Source organism: Danio rerio, chromosome 5 (assembly GCF_049306965.1).
Source record: "Danio rerio strain Tuebingen ecotype United States chromosome 5, GRCz12tu, whole genome shotgun sequence".
NCBI lineage: Eukaryota > Metazoa > Chordata > Actinopteri > Cypriniformes > Danionidae > Danio > Danio rerio.
In genome coordinates, this window is record NC_133180.1 from 60,499,787 (window position 1) to 60,518,731 (window position 18,945).

The window sequence follows — 18,945 nt, forward strand, 5'->3', positions numbered from 1 at the left end:
CTTATTTTATCTGCCATAAAAAAAAAAAAATTCAGTCATCTAAACAAAAGGTTGTGTGCCTATGACATTGACATAACTTTTTATCCTGATATGTGGTTTGAAAATGAATGAGTGAAAGATAAATAGAAATCATGAGATGCAGGGTCAGCAAACACAATTATCTTTTTTCCACGAAGACTATACAGTATCAATATTGCCTCTATAATATTTAGGAAACTTACTTGTGTGCAATTTTAGGGGCAAATGAAAGTGTTCTTTTTGGAGGATGAGGTTCATCTCCCTCACTATTTTCCCTGACTAAAAACCATTGTTTTTTTTCTTTTCTAAATAGGTTTCTTCAGCAATCGTGCTTGCTTGTTCTTTCACATTTAACACATACGTAAATGCGTGTACACAGGCCAGCAGTGATGGGTTAAATGGGCGCAATCTCACAACAGATGTGGGGGCAGAGATGTTATAATTGGATATCAAGATATTTTTAAGGCAATTAGTGATAAATATGTTGACATCACCCAGCCCTACTTGGTTTAAAATGCATTTGATTGCACTGTAGTTAAATTGTAGACGTGCAAGTGGTTGAATTAGTTTAAACAGCTGTTAAGGAAGACTTTGCTGCTGATAACAGTAATTGTCAGCAGTAAATTAAATAAACATTCTATTTTTAATTTATATTACTCAATCTATAAGGTGTTTGAAATTGTTTGGTTGATTTAGTATTTTTTTATTGTATAAAAGTAGTGCATAGTAATTAAAGCTTTTCTTAATCAACAGTATGACTGCAGCTTATTTCTGCTTTTAAATTGCATTTTGGGACCTTAATCTTTCTTGCAATGACTTTTAACCTTAAAGTGATTTTCATTAACTTTTTATCCAAAAGTTAACAGAGCAGAGATCGATGTCCCACAATACAATTCACAGCTGTAAATGACTTGTGAATCACAACAAATGAAAACAGTGTGGATTGAAAGTGCGCATTTACAGTTCTCATCTTCCATCATCAGAAAAGTGAAGTGTACAAAAAAAGATGCAATCTAACAATTTAAATGGAAGTGTGTCACCCTTGCCTATTTGTGAACTGATCAACCAAAATGCATCCCAATACCAGATGTAAAATGGGCCATAACGTAATAAAAAAAAAGAAAAAAATTATATAAAAAAAATAATAAATCTTTTTAAATGCTTTATGGGTAACCGTAATTCGGCCAAAGCTTGAGTGATTTGTTTTTTGTTTGTTTTTGGGGTTTTTTTGTTGTTCATGGTGAATGTTTCATAAGTTTTGTTTTGTTTAGTTTGTTTGTTTGTTTGTTTCATGGTAGCAATGAAACATCTTTCCAATTAAATTTAAGTGACTTTTTATTGTTTTGTTTTATGTAAAATGGATATTTTAAATGACATTTTAAAAAGTATTAAACAGTTATTTAACTGTTAGCAACGTTGCACAATATTACTGTTTTTTAGTATATATAAATGCAATAAATGCAACCTTGGTCAGTAAAGCATAATCAAAACCAAACACTTGATTACGCTTAATAGGGAAATAAAACACTCAGTCAAGTTTACATTATTTTCTACACTGGATTCCACTTTAATGAAAATATATTAAACAAACTCAAATAATGTAACCATTTAGCAGAAAACTGCATGTTTTACAAAAGTTTTTAGAGCTGGGGCACTGACATCTTGGAATGTCACTGTGTCTGACATCACGGGGTTGGTTCTGTTCCCTCCGCTAAAAAGATACAGTTTTAAAGTAAAGGTCTGAACATGGAGACTGCAAAACCTAATCTATCTCAAGCATCAGATGTGTGTCTAATATAAAAATATATATTTATTCTATTTTTCTTATTCTATTATTCTATTCTATTCCTGCCTGACGAGGGGATTTACATTGACTAATGCAACGATTAAAGCACAAGACTTCCTGCTTTACTATATCACGTCTTTGTGGATTATATCAAGACATATATCCTTATCAAGTTGATCAACTCGATCTCTCAACATGTATGAAGGACATAAAAACCTGACATGTGAAAAACCACGCCAATCTTAGTTAGTGTTGAACACGAAATGAGATGAGGGCTGTAGTAGTAAAAAGTACCCGCCCCTTTTACGTCAGCACCGGATCTTGTTGAAGCCCAGACAGGCAGCATAACACAGGGAGTGGGAAAAAAAAAAAAAAAAAAAAAAAAAATTATATATATATATATGTATATGTAAAATGTAACATTTTTATATATATTCAGGGTTCAAGCACATTTTTATATTCCATGACTTTTCCAATTTTCATGACCTACTGATTCATGTAATGTCTATGTATACTAATAAAAAAACAATGGACGTTCAAATTTATTACCGCATATCATAAAACACACAACAATCTATTTTGTTTAAATTACTTTTTATACCTATGTAAAATTGATTTTGATGATGCTTAAACAGCACTAAAAATGTGAAAGCATGTTTGTGGCCACGGACAGAATAGAAGTTAAGACAACTAACCTATATTTAAGTTAGGACTGCACAATATATCATTTCAGCATCGATACTGCAATGTGTGCATCCGTAATAGTCACGTCGCAGAATATGCAAAGCTAATATGGGGTTATAGATTATTATAGAGTTTATTTATAATGGAGGAAAAGTTTATCATCTGCATGCATTTTTAAAGAGATCACGCCAAAATTACCATTTTCATTACACCCTTCACTTGTTTCAAACATTCTTTTTTAAAAATAAAACATAAAAAGTAGACAATTTAATAACTCTTATAGTATTGAAACAAGCGAAGTGTGAGTAAATAAGTGAGTACTAGGCTTGGGCGGTAATACGGTAATATGGTATACCGCGGGATCTAAAAATAGCAACGGTGTCAGTTTCAATACCGTTATACCGTCATAAAATATTAAATATCCTTTATTTAATGCCTACAAAAACGTATGTGTGATTGTCATCACGGGACAGTGTGGAGGAGAGAGGGAGAGGGAGGGGGAGAGAGGGAGAGGTGACGTGACGAGTCGCGCTTCAAAGTGTCCTGTATGGTGTCCGGAATGGTATGGCGAGTGGATCGTGCCACTTCTCTATGGCGAGTGGATCGTGCCACGGATAACCGAACGAAGGAGACAGTCGTGTATGGCGTCCGGAATGGGTCAATAAGATGAAGCTGCAACGTGCACTCGTCTCACTGAACGTGACGTCTGCGTCTGCCGAACGTGACGTCTTCGTCTGCCGAACGTGACGTCTGCGTCTGCCGAACGTGTCGTCTGCGTCTGCCACATTACTGTTCCGCTGCTTTAACGTGACGTCTGCGTCACGTCTGCGTCTGCTTCAAGGGTTTGCAGCACATTGCTCTTATTTCTGCTTTATTATACCTATTCATTCTCTATCAGTGTTTTCACTTATCCACAGTTATGTTTCATTTGCAAATAAGTGCTTTTTACCTTTCTTATTTATAGCTTTTTATTCCAAACGGTATTATTTATACAAATGATATAAACATTTTGGTATGCCATATATGGTTATTCCTATATTGCTTCTTTTATTGTGGTTACAGCTGATTGGTGTGTGTGTCTACAGTTTGCAGCAGTGTGTGTGCACACCTGATGGCTGTGTTTGACCTATAGTTCATGTGTGTGCTCATATGAAAGCCTTTGCTTTGAAATTGCAAGGAAATTCCATTATGAAAAAATTTCTGTGTCAAACGCATCCAAGTGTGTTTAGTGATTTGCAAATGACTGTGTGTAATGTTTTGCAAAAAGTGTGAAGCTGACAATGTGCTTACAGTTGTGCAGATCTAGCCTTGTGTTTTGCTCTATGAGTGTACGGTTTTGCTAATTGTAGAGAAAAATTTAATTTTAGTGTGTTAGCAATCATGAAAAACTGTAACAGGGTATTAGATAAAAACTATTATATTTATCTACAATACATATGTTAACAGTAGTATAGCTGTAAATATAAGTCTTCAATAAATATGTTAAACAGGAGCTATAAATAAATAATCTTCAATAAATATGGAAGGCAATGTTGCAGTATGGACGAGGAAGTAAAGAAGGGAGGAAGATTGGTAAACAGGAGACAGGGCATGGGATTTTTTTTATATATTGAAATGTACACATCACCAGAAAGCTGAATAAAACACTTTACAATTTTTGTATGGTTTTTATTAGGATAGGGCAATATTTAGCTTTCAGTCTATCACTGTTTGGTGAATACAGTATGTTCATGTACTTTATAGCAATACCTCTGAAACAACAAATCAAACCCAGATTATATCAGTATTAGTCAGGTAGAAATTATATGAGTGTTTAAGATTGAGATCAGCAGTGTGTAAATGAAGCAAACAGATTTATCTTGAATGAGGCATGTGTGTTCTGTACGGTGTTAAAATTGTGTTTTGTTATAGTGTTGTAAAGTTTTGGATGAAGTGTTTCATTTTGCAAAAGTTCTGATGTGTTCTGCTGTTTGTGTGTGTGGATGTGGAAATTGTGTGTAGTGTTTTGACAAAATGAGCCCTCATTTCAAAATTGTGCTTGAGCAATCAAAAAAAAAAAAAAAAACTGTAAATGAACAATGACTCACTTAGTTTTTTACACACAATTACTTGTACTTCAGACACAATGACTGCAACATGTAACTGATGCACCAACCCCCTGAACCAATGCAGCTAAACTACAAGCACAATTCCTGCTTTACTCTCAAATTGCAGGTGTAAAACACACTTTTTTCAAAACACTACACACAATTCTCTGCATTTGGCACAATTTTCATGCAGAAAATCTCTTGTTCTAACAAGGAACACACTGTCATTCACAATTGTAAAGTCAGTTGTCCTACTTAGCATACTAACTCATCACATAAGTAAACACCTTTCACACAGAATTGCAATTTAGAAATCAGAGCTCATCTGGTTCATAACTGGTTCACTGCCCACACATGTTTTTTAGTTGTTTATCTCCATTCATTGCTTAATCCTATTAAAGATTTTTTTTTTCTGCTTGGGGATGGAAAGTGTGTATGACTGAAATCCACACAATTTACAGTTTTCCCAACTGTTTACACACATTTTCTGAAAGTATGCCACTATGCCTCATATTGTCAGAACTCTAGGGTGAAACCCTTCAATTCTCCTGCAAAATGAAACACAATCAACACAATGTAATTTCTTCTCAACATGGTATTTTGTTTTCAAATGACACACACAAACCATCACATCAACATTTATAAGCAGTTGAACACTGATGTGCTGAATGTAAAACACTATGACCACTTCTTCTCCATTCATCATAATGACTTACTGTCAGCCTTTTTCGTTTAGTGTTACAGTTACTACAGACAGTACATAGGCCTACAGAAGTGCATTGTAAAATACTTCAGAATATTGTTTTTATACAAAACACACAAATACCAAATATATTTTACTGTATTTTCAGTTTACAGAGTGTTCATCCCAACCAACACAAAGGTGCACATAATGTGGTCTTCATTGGCCATTAACAGAAGGATTTACAGAATACTGTTAGTAAAAAACGAAAAATAAAGTGTGGATTTCGGCATACATTTTCCATCCCCAAGCAGGAAAAAAATCTTCAATATGATTAAGGAATGGAGAATATGGAAGGAGATAAAAAACTAAAAAACATGGGTGGACAGTTTACCAGTTATAAACCAGATGAGCTCTGATTTCTAAATTGCAATTCTGTGTGAAAGGTGTTTACTTATGTGATGAGTTAGTATGCAAAGTAGGACAACTGACTTTACAATTGTGAATGACAGTGTGTTCCTTGTTAAAACAAGAGATTTTCTGCATGCAAAATGCAGAGAATTGTGTGTAGTGTTTTGAAAAAAGTGTGTTTTAAACCTGCAATTTGAGAGTAAAGCAGGAATTGTGCTTGTAGTTTAGCTGCATTGGTTCAGGGTATTGGTGCATCAGTTACATGTTGTAGTCATTGTGTCTGAAGTACAAGTAATTGTGTGTAAACAATTGGGAAAAACTGTAATAGTGACAATCTGCCACCTACTGGCGATTTTAGTTTTTAGTTTAGATGTAACATTTAAACCAATTTTAATTATTTTTATTAATTTCAAATAACATTATGCTATTCAACGTTTTAGGATTAAACATCACTGTTTTGGTTATTATTATGAGTGGTTCAGGGTTTGGGTAATATTAGGAAATAATATTACAATTTAAAATAATGCTTTTCAATTTTAATATACTTATTTATTTATGTGATGCAAAGTAAAAAAATTTTTACACTATTATGTCGCATGATCCTTCAGTGTATTGTCAAATTGTGCTGTTAAATGTTTTTCTGTGATATTTTTACAGGATTGATTGATTGAATCCTGGCAAATTATTATTCAAAATATAAATGTAATATTAATGTAACATTATTGCTGAATAAAAATATACATTTTTCTTTAAAAAAAGAAAGGAAACAAATGAAAAATAAAATATGTTATGCTTTTTTTATTTGTCAAAGAATCCTAATATTATGTTTTAAACGTAAAATAAAGAAGAAAGGTGCTTTAAAAACAACACAATAATGGTTAATGTAATTTTCTATTTTTCTAATATTTTACAGCAAAAGTATATATCTAACAGGCGATAGTGATCGATGAGTTGGTCATCACTGATATGCCGTAGGCTACATTAAACATGTAAAAAAATAAAAACACAATAAGACTCAAATGTAAAACAAATTAAAAAAGGATTTTACAAAACTAAACGACATGAATATATTAATAAACAACCTAAACTTTACCTCCGGAAACATTTGTTATTTTTGTTATACATTTTTTATACGTTTTAATGCTATCTTGAAAACAAATATCATTATATATTAACATATTTATATGTAATTTGCACATAATTATTGTAAATTGTATAAGTTAGCCGGCAAAAAGCAGACAGACGCACTAAAAACTGCTCAAATATATCTATTTAAAAAAAAAAGGTAGACGCAGACGTCATGTAACAAGTCAGACGTTGATGTCACGTCCATTGAGAGGAATGTATGAAGGGCAAGAAAATTGTACACTGCCTCACACACTGCACTGAGCCGTGTGAGCAGCGTGTTATGATACGTGTTAGCAAAAAAATAAATAAATAGGTGCGTTCGACTTCATGCAGCGCTGTGCAGATCGATCGAAATCTGTCTTAAAGCGGTGCATTCTGGTTAGAAATCTTGTCCGGATTGATGCTGCGCCGATACCACGTGACTGTCACAAGTGGCATCAAAGTACCGCGACAGCGCTCCGAGATCAGACGGCAGACTCAGACCGTGCAGCTTCTGAAGAGCGACTGCAGGAGCTTTGATGACGACACCGATATTACACGACTGGCCGAGTTCACCACATGACAACAAACACGTGTATTTCGGGTTTATAATTGGACAAATTCCAAATCCAAAGTTTCGAAACAAACAATTCACTTTTCACACCCTCTCTATCCTGCACACATCTTGCTTATTAAAAGACTACAAATATTTTACTGCAGTAATCATCTTTTGTTAAATAATCTGGTTATGAAGGTTATTTGCACAGGTTTATTTTCAACTTTTTTATACAGACTATTTACTGCATTCATCTCCATGAACGATTTAAATGATATATTTTAGTGTATATTTTAGTGAATAACCTAAATATGAACTCAAATAAGTCTTACAGACTTGAAATAAAATAATCATCATCATTGATCCTGCCACCCTAAAGCTCTCTTAACAAATAAGTTAAAGAACTATTTTAATAAATAGCTAATTATAAAATGGTTTTATTATTATAATATAAATATATATTTTATTTCCTGTCTAGCAGTTTAAAGGCTACCTGCTCTTTCTGGGAAACTTCTACATAGCTCACTTATTTTACCTGTTTTCAACACGATCTTTTTGGATTAAAATGCTTTTTTGAAAATTCATTCATTATCCAAAATAATGTCATTTATTAAGACCTAATCAAAACACCTTGTTTTGCTTTTTACATTGGAAATTTTTATATCTATAAATGTACACATATGTACACCCTTTTTTAGCAGATTTAAACAAGAAGTATTAGCCTAAAAGAGTGATGTTTAACTCCTAGAATTTATGCTTATTACTTTGTATTTAATACACCTGTTTGTTTTTATGTTTATATTAACCTCTCATTTCCTCTTATTTCTCTCATGCATTTGTTATATATTTTACTCATAATTCTCTTATATTGTTTAAAAAGCAAACAGTTTGAAGAGACTGTATTCTGTTTTATTTGTAAATGTTTTATAGTTATAAATAAAAATAACACAAAAATATGATGACGCCATGTGATCGGTCATCATGACTGCAGCAACTTTGAGTCCCGAAGTGTCCAGCTGTCCGTCTTGATGGCTCCGTTTTCAACTCCGCCCCGCCTGCGCTCGGCTAATCTCGTTGATCACCGGCTGCAGCTTAGCTTCATATATCATAGCACCTAATAACTTCACTGCTACACGTGAATCACGCGTAACGTCTGGCTTGACACTTCACTGCCACACGTGATTTACGTGACGTCTACGTGACGTCAACGTCACGTCTACGTCACGTCTGCGTCTTAAATTGCATGGATTTAATAGCAAAAAAAAATATTTTTTAAGACGTCAGTGAGACGTTCAGTGAGACGTTCGGTGAGACGAGTGCACGTTGCAGCGTCAGGTTAAAGAGCTTGGAGGAGCGCCATAGTCCTGCAGTTTGGCAGTTTCGACTGAACAGAAGGGAGACGTGGTTAATATGAACGAGAGGTCTGCATTAGAGCTGTAGATCTTTGCCCGAACCCGGCGAGACCCAAAAAAATCCAAATCCCTGCAATAAAATCCATCCTTGCAAAGGTGAAACAAACTATGACGAAGTAGTAAAAAGAGCTAATTTTGACGGCAGTCAAGCCAGTCAATAGCTCAGAAGGAGCGGTTATTCCAGCCAGGTATTTCGGCGGTCGCTCATACACTGCGTATTACGGTAGAGCCCTAAACCGCAAGCTGACAGGTAAAATGACGAGGCCTCTTGCTACAATGAAACTACTGTCATGGAAAATTAAATGGATGTTTCTGACTGGTAGAAGATGAACAAACAATCCTACCCAAAACTTGCAAAATCTGCCAGATCAGAACTCTGCATCTCGACCTGTAGCCGCAGGAAAGGGTGTTCAGCTGCTGGATGCACCATGAGTGCAAGACTGCGCTAAAGCCAGTGGATTTAATAATGTTCCTCCACAAACACACGTAGCCTAATCTTGGTGAGTAAAGGGTTTTTAAATTATAAATAAATATTAATTAAACCATATAATCATAATGTAGACAGAGTATACAGACTAATGGTGGCATTATTATTTTAATATTCAGCTTCACCGACGCCCTAATGCCAGATTTTGAAGAGAAGTGGAGAAATAAATATTGCAGAGCCTTTATCTTAATTCCTTTATTGCCAAAATACCCGTCATCATTTAGAGTTTATTTTAATTTGATTTGTTAAGCAAGATTTCTTTTCATTTGTGTGTTGGCCAATTTAAAGGTGCATGTACCTAGACCAGAGCGCTGAGATGTTACGATGTTACAGAGGACTTATTTTATTTCTTTGTTCCAACTTCCAAGTGGCCTATAGTCTACGTTTGCTACGAATAAATGATGTTAAAGAGCCCATATTATGGGTTTTTGAAAATTCCCCTCCATGTAGTGTGTAACACAGCTCTAAGTGAAGTGAAGTATCCAGCTAAGGCTTAAATCTGTTAGTGTACAGTGTTTAAAACTGTTGATTCATCTATAAAAGAGTCGACTCATAGTGCTTCAAACGAGTCGCCTTGATACCGATTCATTAGGTGTTTCGCCATGACGTACGAACGAAACCAAGTTATTCACGTGCACGCGCAAACCCGGGAGTTTTCAAACCTGAGGCCCCGCCCTCTGACGCAGAAACCCAGACACACACACAGACACACACACACAGCTGCTTTGTAAACGGAGCTCCGTGGACGAGGAGTAGTGTGTGTGTCTGTGTGTGCACGCTGTCGTCCGGAGGTGTGTGTGTGTGTGTGTGTGTGTGTGTGTGTGTGTGTGTGTGTGTGTGTGTGTGTGTGTGTGTGTGTGTGTGTGTGTGTGTGTGTGCGTGCGCGCGTTGTCGTCCGGAGCAGGGTTAAGTGCGTGTGTGTATGTGTCTGTGAAAAGAGCAGAGTGAGAAGCTAGGAGATCTCCTCAACTGTTTTTGGAGTTTTTGCCCAATAAAATAGTTAGTCGTCTGAATTTTCAAGTCCATAGTCTGTATTTACATTGACCCACTGGCAGCTAAAATCCACGCCTACACTATCGAGCGTGTATGAACTGTGATTACTTTTATATTGCTGATTAGCTGTTTGGCATTTCACTCTCTGACTGAAGGCAGTCGACCAATCGCAACAGACTGTCATTGGTCCAACCAGCGCAGATTAGCTTCGCGCTAAGGAGGGGTTTAGGAACAAATGAATCACTGGACGATTCATACAAGAGTCGCTGGGATAATTAGGTAAAAATAAATGCAGATTATAAGACCACGAAAGTGTTTTTTGACCTTGCATACATATTAAACTGTTGTTGGAGACCCTTACAACCAAGATATGACCCTATTTCATGTATAATATGGGCTCTTTAAAACATATAAATGACTCATTCTTTAAAAAATGCATTAGAGCTGTGAGAGCATTTGAATAATGTCGGGCTGTAAACGGGTTAGGGCTTTACAAAGCTGTCAATCAAAATGTACTTGTCGGACTCGGGACCTATCGTGCCTAATTTTTATGGCCCAAATACAGCTCTCTGCATTCCCGCTGCTGTTCCGCGAGAGCCGGCCAGATTTCTTACGGTATGGGAGTAAATTACTGAATAAATCGCGGGAGAGGTGTGTGTGTGTGTGTTTGTGTAAGAGAGAGAGCGAGAGAGAGAGAGAGAGAGCTGTGCGTCGCTTGGCGCTCTCTCTCTCTCTCTCTCTCTCCCTTTCTGACTGCGAGCCTAAGGTCGCATAGAAGTTATTCAGTTTCTGAATGGTTTAGGCTCAAGCCAACAGTTTGGTGACGCTGTCTGAGCCTTACGTCAGATTTTTTTTTATTACGCCGGTAATACCGGATACCGGGGGTAAAATATGGAGGCGTTTTGACGGTATCAAAATTTCGATACCGCCCAAGCCTAGTGAGTACATTTTAATCTTTGAGTGAACTGTCCCGTTAAGGCCTGTGACTGTGTGAGCATTTCAATATTTCAGATTTTAAAACATCCGGCCACAAGTAATTTTTTATAACTTTAATAAAAATTAAATAAAATACAGTGCAGACTATGCAGTGTTGATTATTCAATATCGGTACCAGAATAGTAAATACCTGAAAACTATAATTCACTTTTGTATAAACTATATTTTATTTATCTATGCTTGTAATTTTATTATTATATATTATTTGAAATTCAGTCCCCTACTAAATCCCCCTAATCAATCCAAATAAACCTTAAATCATCTGGTGATATTGTATTTACATCGCAATAGATATCACAGAAATACAAAATATAGTAATGATTTTTTCCAATATCGTGCAGCCCAAATTCAAGTATACAGATATTTGTTAAACTAATTTTCATGACTTTTCCAAAACTTTGTGGGTTTTCCTGTTTTTTCAAAACTTTTCCAGGCTTGGAAAATGCCACGTCAAAATTCAATGACTTTTCAAAGTTTTCCATGAATGTATGAACCCTGTATATTAGATACACATCTGCTTCTTGTATTTGCGCCAGCTCTACACCCACAACTTCACGCATTGGCTTTGCAGTCTCCGTGTTCGGCCCATTACTTCCACTGCACCTGTTCAGCTGAAGGAACAGAACCAACCCTGTGACGTCAATCACAGTGACATTCCAAGATGGCAGCACCCCAGCTCTAAAAACTATAGTAAAACATGCTGTTTTCTGCTAAATGCATTAATCGAGTTTGTTTAATATATATCCGCTGCGTAAAAACACGCTGGATAAGTTTGCGGTTCGTTCCGCTGTGGCGACCCCAGATTAATAAAGGGTCTAAGCCAACAAGAAAATGAATGAATGAATGTTTAATATATTTCCATTAAAGTGGAAATGAATTTACAAAATATTGTAAACTTGACTTTGCTTCATATTTTCCCTTTAATCCCTTATTTGTAAACTGACAAATATATTTTTTTTAGGAAAACATGTATTATTGTTTTTTATGTATCACTCAAGGTCCTATAAACAATTAATAATTATCAGTAATTATGTGTAGGCATTCATTCACCCTGCTTTTTTCATTTTCTAGAAATGCATCATCTCATTGTTAAACCCATAATCAAAAGGCAAAAAAGCATTTATGAATACAAATTAAGGACTGTGTAGCTAGCAAAAATCCCTTGAGTTTATCAAAACACTGAAAGCATGTTCACACAGTCCTGGCGCGCTTACATAAAACAAAAGTATGACCTTAATCACCTCCATCATTTCCACATCCTCCAGCTCAACTGATAAACAAGAGAGCTGGTGTCACTCCACCCGCCTTCACTGAACTCACAAAATAAAACAAAGCTGATAGCAGTGATAGCTCAGCACACAGACTCATGGTTATCATACACATCTGGGACACAAAAACACACAAAATAATGTCAGGAAGCCTATTATGGTTTGCTCTTCTAAAAAATTTGATTTGCAGGAAGATAACTAGCGTCTTTCTTTAAACAGGCACACAAATGCAACACACATGCAAATGTACTAACCTTCAGCGCAGGGCACAACAATCAAAGCTCTGTCAATAAAAACAGTGTTGGTTAAATGTTGTGCCACACCAACACTCGAAGGCTCCCGATACTTTATGTAACAAACTTTTGATGAGAAGGAAAGGGGTGCATTGCTGAAAGAGAAGAGAAACAATTTATTATGCTTTTTGATGTAATATGTTACATGTAATTGCTTCTTTTCTTAAAAGATACACATTTTAAAGTCATAAATAAGATTTTTAAAACCCGTTTTGTGCATGTAAGGTGAATCTTTGGTGATATTGCAATCATTTTCAAAATAGTGGAGTAATATGTTTTGCTTTATAAAAGTGGTACAGATGCTGACAAAAAAACCTAATAAACCTCAAAGATTTTTTTTGTGTGTGTGCTCACTAGGACACTGCTTATTCCTATTTGAAGCTATCCTAACAGGAGAGGGGGGCTTTTAAAAAATAGTTCACACAAAAATGAAAATTCAGTTATCATTTACTCCTCCTCCATTATTCAAACCAGTTTTTTTTTTTTTCTGCTAAACAAAAACAAAATGTTTTAAAGAAAGTTGGAAACCTGTAACTATTGGCTTCCATACTATTAGTTTTTCCCACTGTGCAAATCAATCGTTAAAGGCTTCCTTCCTTCTTCAAAATATATCATTTTTTTGTTCAATAGAATAAAGAAACTCTTTGCAGAAGTGGAAGTTTTGGAGTAAATAGTAACATATTTTTTATTGTTGGTGAAATATCCCTTATATATATATATATATATATATATATATATATATATATATATATATATATATATATATATATATATATATATATATATATATATTAATATATTCTTATATATTAAGAATAATAGTGAGAGATTAAACATTTGAACCACCCAGTTATTCCCTTAAACAACTTTTATTCATTTCCTTAATTATATTTTTAACTGGCAGTGGTGCCACAGGAAAAGACTTGGACACTCCTAATTGTAACTACAACATTCACTGCTTAAGTACAGAAACTTAAAGAAACTTCTATAAATTAGAGTTATAGAAACTCTTCGTTTACATTTTTTCTCCTTCATATGGGTCTTTTAAGCCATTGCTTAAATGCTTCAACCATTCAACCAAATCATAAATTAAACCAACATGCTGAAGTTTATATATATATATATATATATATATATATATATACACACACACACACACACACACACACACACACTTACACATACAGTTGAAGTCAGAATTATTAGCCCCCCTGAATTATTAGCCTGAATAATTAGGATTACTATGTTTATTTTTCCCCATTTTCAAAGATAGAACATTTTTTTTAACACATTTCTAAACATAATAGTTTTAATAACTCATCTCTAATAACTATTTATTTTATTATTCGATTTATTTTATCTTTGCCATAATGACAGAAAATAATATTTTACTATATATTTTTCAAGACACTTCTATACAGCTTAAAGTGGCATTTAAAAGCATAATTCAGTTAATTAGGTTAATTAAACAAGTTAGGGTAATTAGGCAAGTCATTGTAAAATTATGGTTTGTTCTGTAGACCAGTGTTTCTCAACTGGTGGGTCGCGAAACATTTTCAGTGGGTCGTGGAGTGTGTGATAAAAAAACAACAACAACAAAAGTTAAATTTTTAACTCATTCTTCTTATATCGGTATTTTATTTTGAAATGCACGTGCGACAACCGTACAGTTTGACATGTGAAATTTCCTTTAATTATAGCAACAAATATGTCAAAGCGCAAGTATGACCTCGAATATGTAAAGTATGGATTTACATATATTGACGACAAAAAAGGTTTAAAACCTCAGTGTATCATATTTAGTGAGGTGCTCTCACAAGAGAGCATGAAACCTTCTGAATAAAAACGACATTTACAAACCAAACATCCCAGTTGCAAGGACAAACCTGTGGACTATTTTCAAAGACGACTCCAAAAGCTGAGGGCATCAAAAAAGTGCTTAACATCTTTATGTTCAAAACAAGTACAGGAACTCCACGCATCGCACTTTGTAGCTCACCATTTAGCAAAGGCCAATTTAGCACACACAATAGCAGATGAGCAAATAACTGGTGATTATTATAAAGATGGTTATGATTATTTTAATCATTTTACTTTAATTCGCTGGTTTGTTCTGTTCAACAGGATCATGTGTTAATGTTTTATGAACAGTTCAGTTTAGTTACTGGTAACTGAACTTTTCCTTACCCAAACCACTGTTCACAGTTTTTGATGTTATTACTCTGTAATATTACTATAATTTGATCCATTTAGATTTATAGGTCACTATTTGTGTCTATTAACAAATAAATACAAATGAATTATAATTCCTAAAATTATATTATATTTCCTAAAAATTTGTGTCGCAGCATTATGACCATGTAAAAATGTAGGTCCCATAGCCAAACCAGTTGAGAACCACTACTGTAGACTATCAAAAAATATATAGATTAAAGGGGCTAATAATTTTGATCTTGAAATGGTGTTTAAAAATTAAAAACAGCTTTTATTTTAGCTGAAAAAAAACAAACACAAATAAGACTTTCTCCAGAGTAAAAAATATTATCTGTCATACTGTGAAAATTTTCTTGCTCTGTTAAGCATCATTTGGGAAATATTTAAAAAAGGAAAAAAATTAAAGGGGGGCTAATAATTCTGACTTCTGTGTGTGTGTGTGTGTGTGTGTGTGTGTGTGTGTGTGTGTGTGTGTGTGTGTGTGTGTGTGTGTGTATGTATGTATGTATGTATATGTATATATATATATATATATATATATATATATATATATATATATATATATATGTATGTATATATATATATATATATATATATATATATATATATATATATATATATATCAATCAGAGGTTGCGTTAATCGAATATATAACTGAATATCTTTCATTTTGACGGATTATGCTGAGGGTGATCTATTGTAATTTGTAGCTAACTATAATTCTTACTCCTGTCCAGCTGATGGTGATTGTTTTTGTTTTGTCTCATCTTTTCACTGTTGCGTAATTGCAAAAATGTCACAGCAGCTGAGTGTGAGAAGTTTCTTTATATGGCCAAATAGTTGTTATATTAATAATAAAGGTGAAAAAAAGAAAGTGATGCAGTGGACGATGAAGAACAAACAGACAGAAATCCTCATTCGCCGACAGCTGTTACCGGCCAACCAAGTGGCAGCAAGAAGGTCATGTGCTTTGGAGTGCGTTGTGAGCTCAGCAGTGAGCACTACCGAACGCAAGTAAAGGAGCGCGTGCTGCAGTATTTTTTCACGGTGAAACGAGTGCTTGCAGGATCGGTAAATCCCACATTCAGATAATCCAGCCAACTTCTGATCACTTTCTTAGGAGAAATGTTTCCTAACTATAAATGCTGGCTGAGGTGGCTCTCTGGTACATCCGGTCTCCAGTGTGGCAGCAGAACGCGGCTTGCCGCCAGTACAAAATTAAAACTGTTAGGAGAAGTCGACTTTCCGAGGCAAAGACACAGAATTTAATGACAATTGCATCTGCATCTGCATCAGTCTCATTTGATACACTTAATAGTTCAAGTTGACGCAGGAGGAAGATATGAGTTAAGGCAGATGAGAGCTTTTGTTCATTTGTTAAATATATAAATTAATAATTTAGCCTATATGCTCGTTGTGCAAGTTCATTATTAAAATCTAAATGAAAAAAGCGATAAGAAAATATGCAAATTAAATGACAGTCAATAAAAGGTTATGACGGAATATTTAAAACCCTTTCCGTCAAAATGACGGACATTAAGAAAGTCTAACGCGACCTCTGATATATATATATATATATATATGTRTATATATATATATATATATATATATATATATATATATATATATATATATGTATATATATATATATATATGTATATATATATATATATATATATATATATATATATATATATATATATATATATATATATATATATATATATATATTTACATATTATTGTCAATATATTTTGTATATATATAGATAGACAGACAGAAAGACATTCCGCTGCTGAACAACAATTATTTAAAATGTTGATTTCAATAAAACAAATAATAATAGTTTGGCGCAATATGGCTGTTGTCTTGTCATCCAGGTGGATGAGGAGATTCCCCCTAAAAATGTGTAAAGTGCTTTGAGCGCTATATAAATGTAAGGAATTATTGTTAATATTATTATTATTATTATTAAATCAGTTCCACTAACTGTTATATGGAGACTATATGTTGAATTGTATTAAAACAAAATAGACCGGTATGACTACATATTTAAAATCTTAGTCTCGTGAAATATTAAAATTTTTGCAAGAGTAGCGGAGAAACTGCAATGTCACATGGCATCAAAATAAATTCCATTAAATGATACATAGAGCATGAAATTGCAAAACTGAAATAGAAATGAAGGTTCACTCAGGTCATGACATCAATGCCAACCCTTTGTGTGTTATTGGCTGTTTATAGTGTTTGATGTTATGGTCAGGCAGGTGTGTTTACATTTGTATGGATCTCGTGTGTACCTATCTGATGATTATGTATGTTGTAGTATTTGTGTGATGGTTTGTTGTCATCACTATAACGTAATGGGTTTGTTTGGGATGTGTTTGTCCGTGTGCATTTGGCTGTTTCATACCATTTTGATGTTATTTGTAGGGCATGTGTGTTAACGTGTGCAGATGTCGTGTGTTCCAAATGATGTAATGTTTATGTATGTAACGTCAAGTTAGTATGTTTGTGACAGTGTGGTGCTGATGGTGTGTTGTCATCATTATAAAGTGTCTGTTTGGGATGTGTGTGTGTGTATCCGATATGCATGATGAGCGTATGATACGTTGTATCTCTCTCAGGCGGGCGTGGGTGTATGTCTGTTTTGGTTTAATACGTATGTGTGATGTGTGTTTAGTGTTGTTGTTGTGACTCACTCAGGCGGGTAGAGTCGCAGCTCATCGATGTCCCCAAGGAAGCCGAATAGAGTTCTCATCTGATCGCTGCTTACCGCCGCCGACAAATTAGTTATTTGGATCACGTTGGTTCCGGGCATACCGCTCATTTCACACTAAACTGAGGTTCAATACTGTAAAATGCAATAATGCATCAAATGGCCAACATTCGGCACTGACCTGCAGAAAATACTCGATAGCAAGGAGAGCTGCAAACAGCATGGAATGAGCTCTGCTTACTGAACAGCGCCACCAGCGGGTCTGGAGGTACATAATGTAGACGTGCAACATTCATTTAATCACCTATTGCTTATTTTAAACATTAATAGGTTTTTTCTTCTCTTAAAGAAAGTATTTTGAAAAAAAAGCTGGAAAGTAGCCATTGACCTATGTGTAGCCCACCTATTTGTAAAATGTTTAAAGGACAAATCGACACCATGAGAATACAAGTAGCCTATATTTTATAGATTAAAAATGGATATGGAGAGCAAAATTCTACTTTGCCATTAATTTCAGATATTCAAAAAATAATTTGTTGAATCAACATGATTTAATCGTAGCACCCATTATGCATTTAAACGAATCAAATAAACTTGAACTGCTTTATATTGAACACAATATAAACTTGTAATTTCAACATGGTTTAATAGGTTTTTGTAACTTCTTGCAGCTACTGTAATTGAATTAAAAAGTTTGTGTTGTGTTTATCTGATTGATTTTGTTCATATACTTAATGTCAGTAATAGCCTGTTTCCACTGAGTGGTTGGGTATGGTTCAGTATGCTTTTATGACCATTTCCGCTGTCAAAAGGTACCAAAAAGCGAACCGTACTGTACCATACCACTTTTTGGGTACCCTTTCAAAAGCAAACAAAAAACGTCTTTTTGATGAACAGCCACAAAGCCAAGGACAAAATCTGCAGTGCCCTGTTTTTGTTTTACGCGAGCGGTTTCAATTTCTCCAGAGAACCTGCTGCAAATCTATATTTTAAAAAACAAACTTCTTAAGCTGGTGATCTTAATGCACGCATGATTATTAAAGTGCTTCGTGACATCAATTTCACAAACAGACAAATGCGTGAGTGAAGCGTGAAAAAAATAAAAAGAAGCCGGAAAACAACAAAGGAGCAAATGATTATTTCAGCAACCTAAAACTGCCATGTTTAACTGTTATCAACATCACCTTTTCAACTATTATGAACTTTCTAACAATAGTTACATGTGCTGATGA

At 34.5% G+C, this 18,945-nt stretch overlaps 1 protein-coding gene across 24 annotated transcripts in view; it reads right to left on the reverse strand.

Annotated features, from left to right (window-relative positions):
- Nucleotides 1-17,962, reverse strand: part of srek1 (splicing regulatory glutamine/lysine-rich protein 1) — a 42,188-nt gene extending 24,226 nt beyond the window's left edge. For 10 of the 24 annotated variants that reach the window (XM_005165655.6, XM_021476086.3, XM_073950161.1 and 7 more), the window contains exons 1-2: nt 17,697-17,962; nt 12,742-12,875 (exon numbers count right to left, since the gene is read on the reverse strand). In XM_005165655.6, coding sequence (XP_005165712.1) covers nt 12,742-12,875; nt 17,697-17,824 — 262 coding nt within the window. In that variant the 5' untranslated portion in view covers nt 17,825-17,962. Of the gene's footprint in view, nt 1-12,460; nt 12,603-12,741; nt 12,876-17,696 lie in introns of all 24 variants that reach the window. The other 14 variants (XM_073950160.1, XM_073950154.1, XM_073950147.1 and 11 more) reach the window with 4 other exon arrangements.
- Nucleotides 17,963-18,945: the final 983 nt, after the last annotated feature.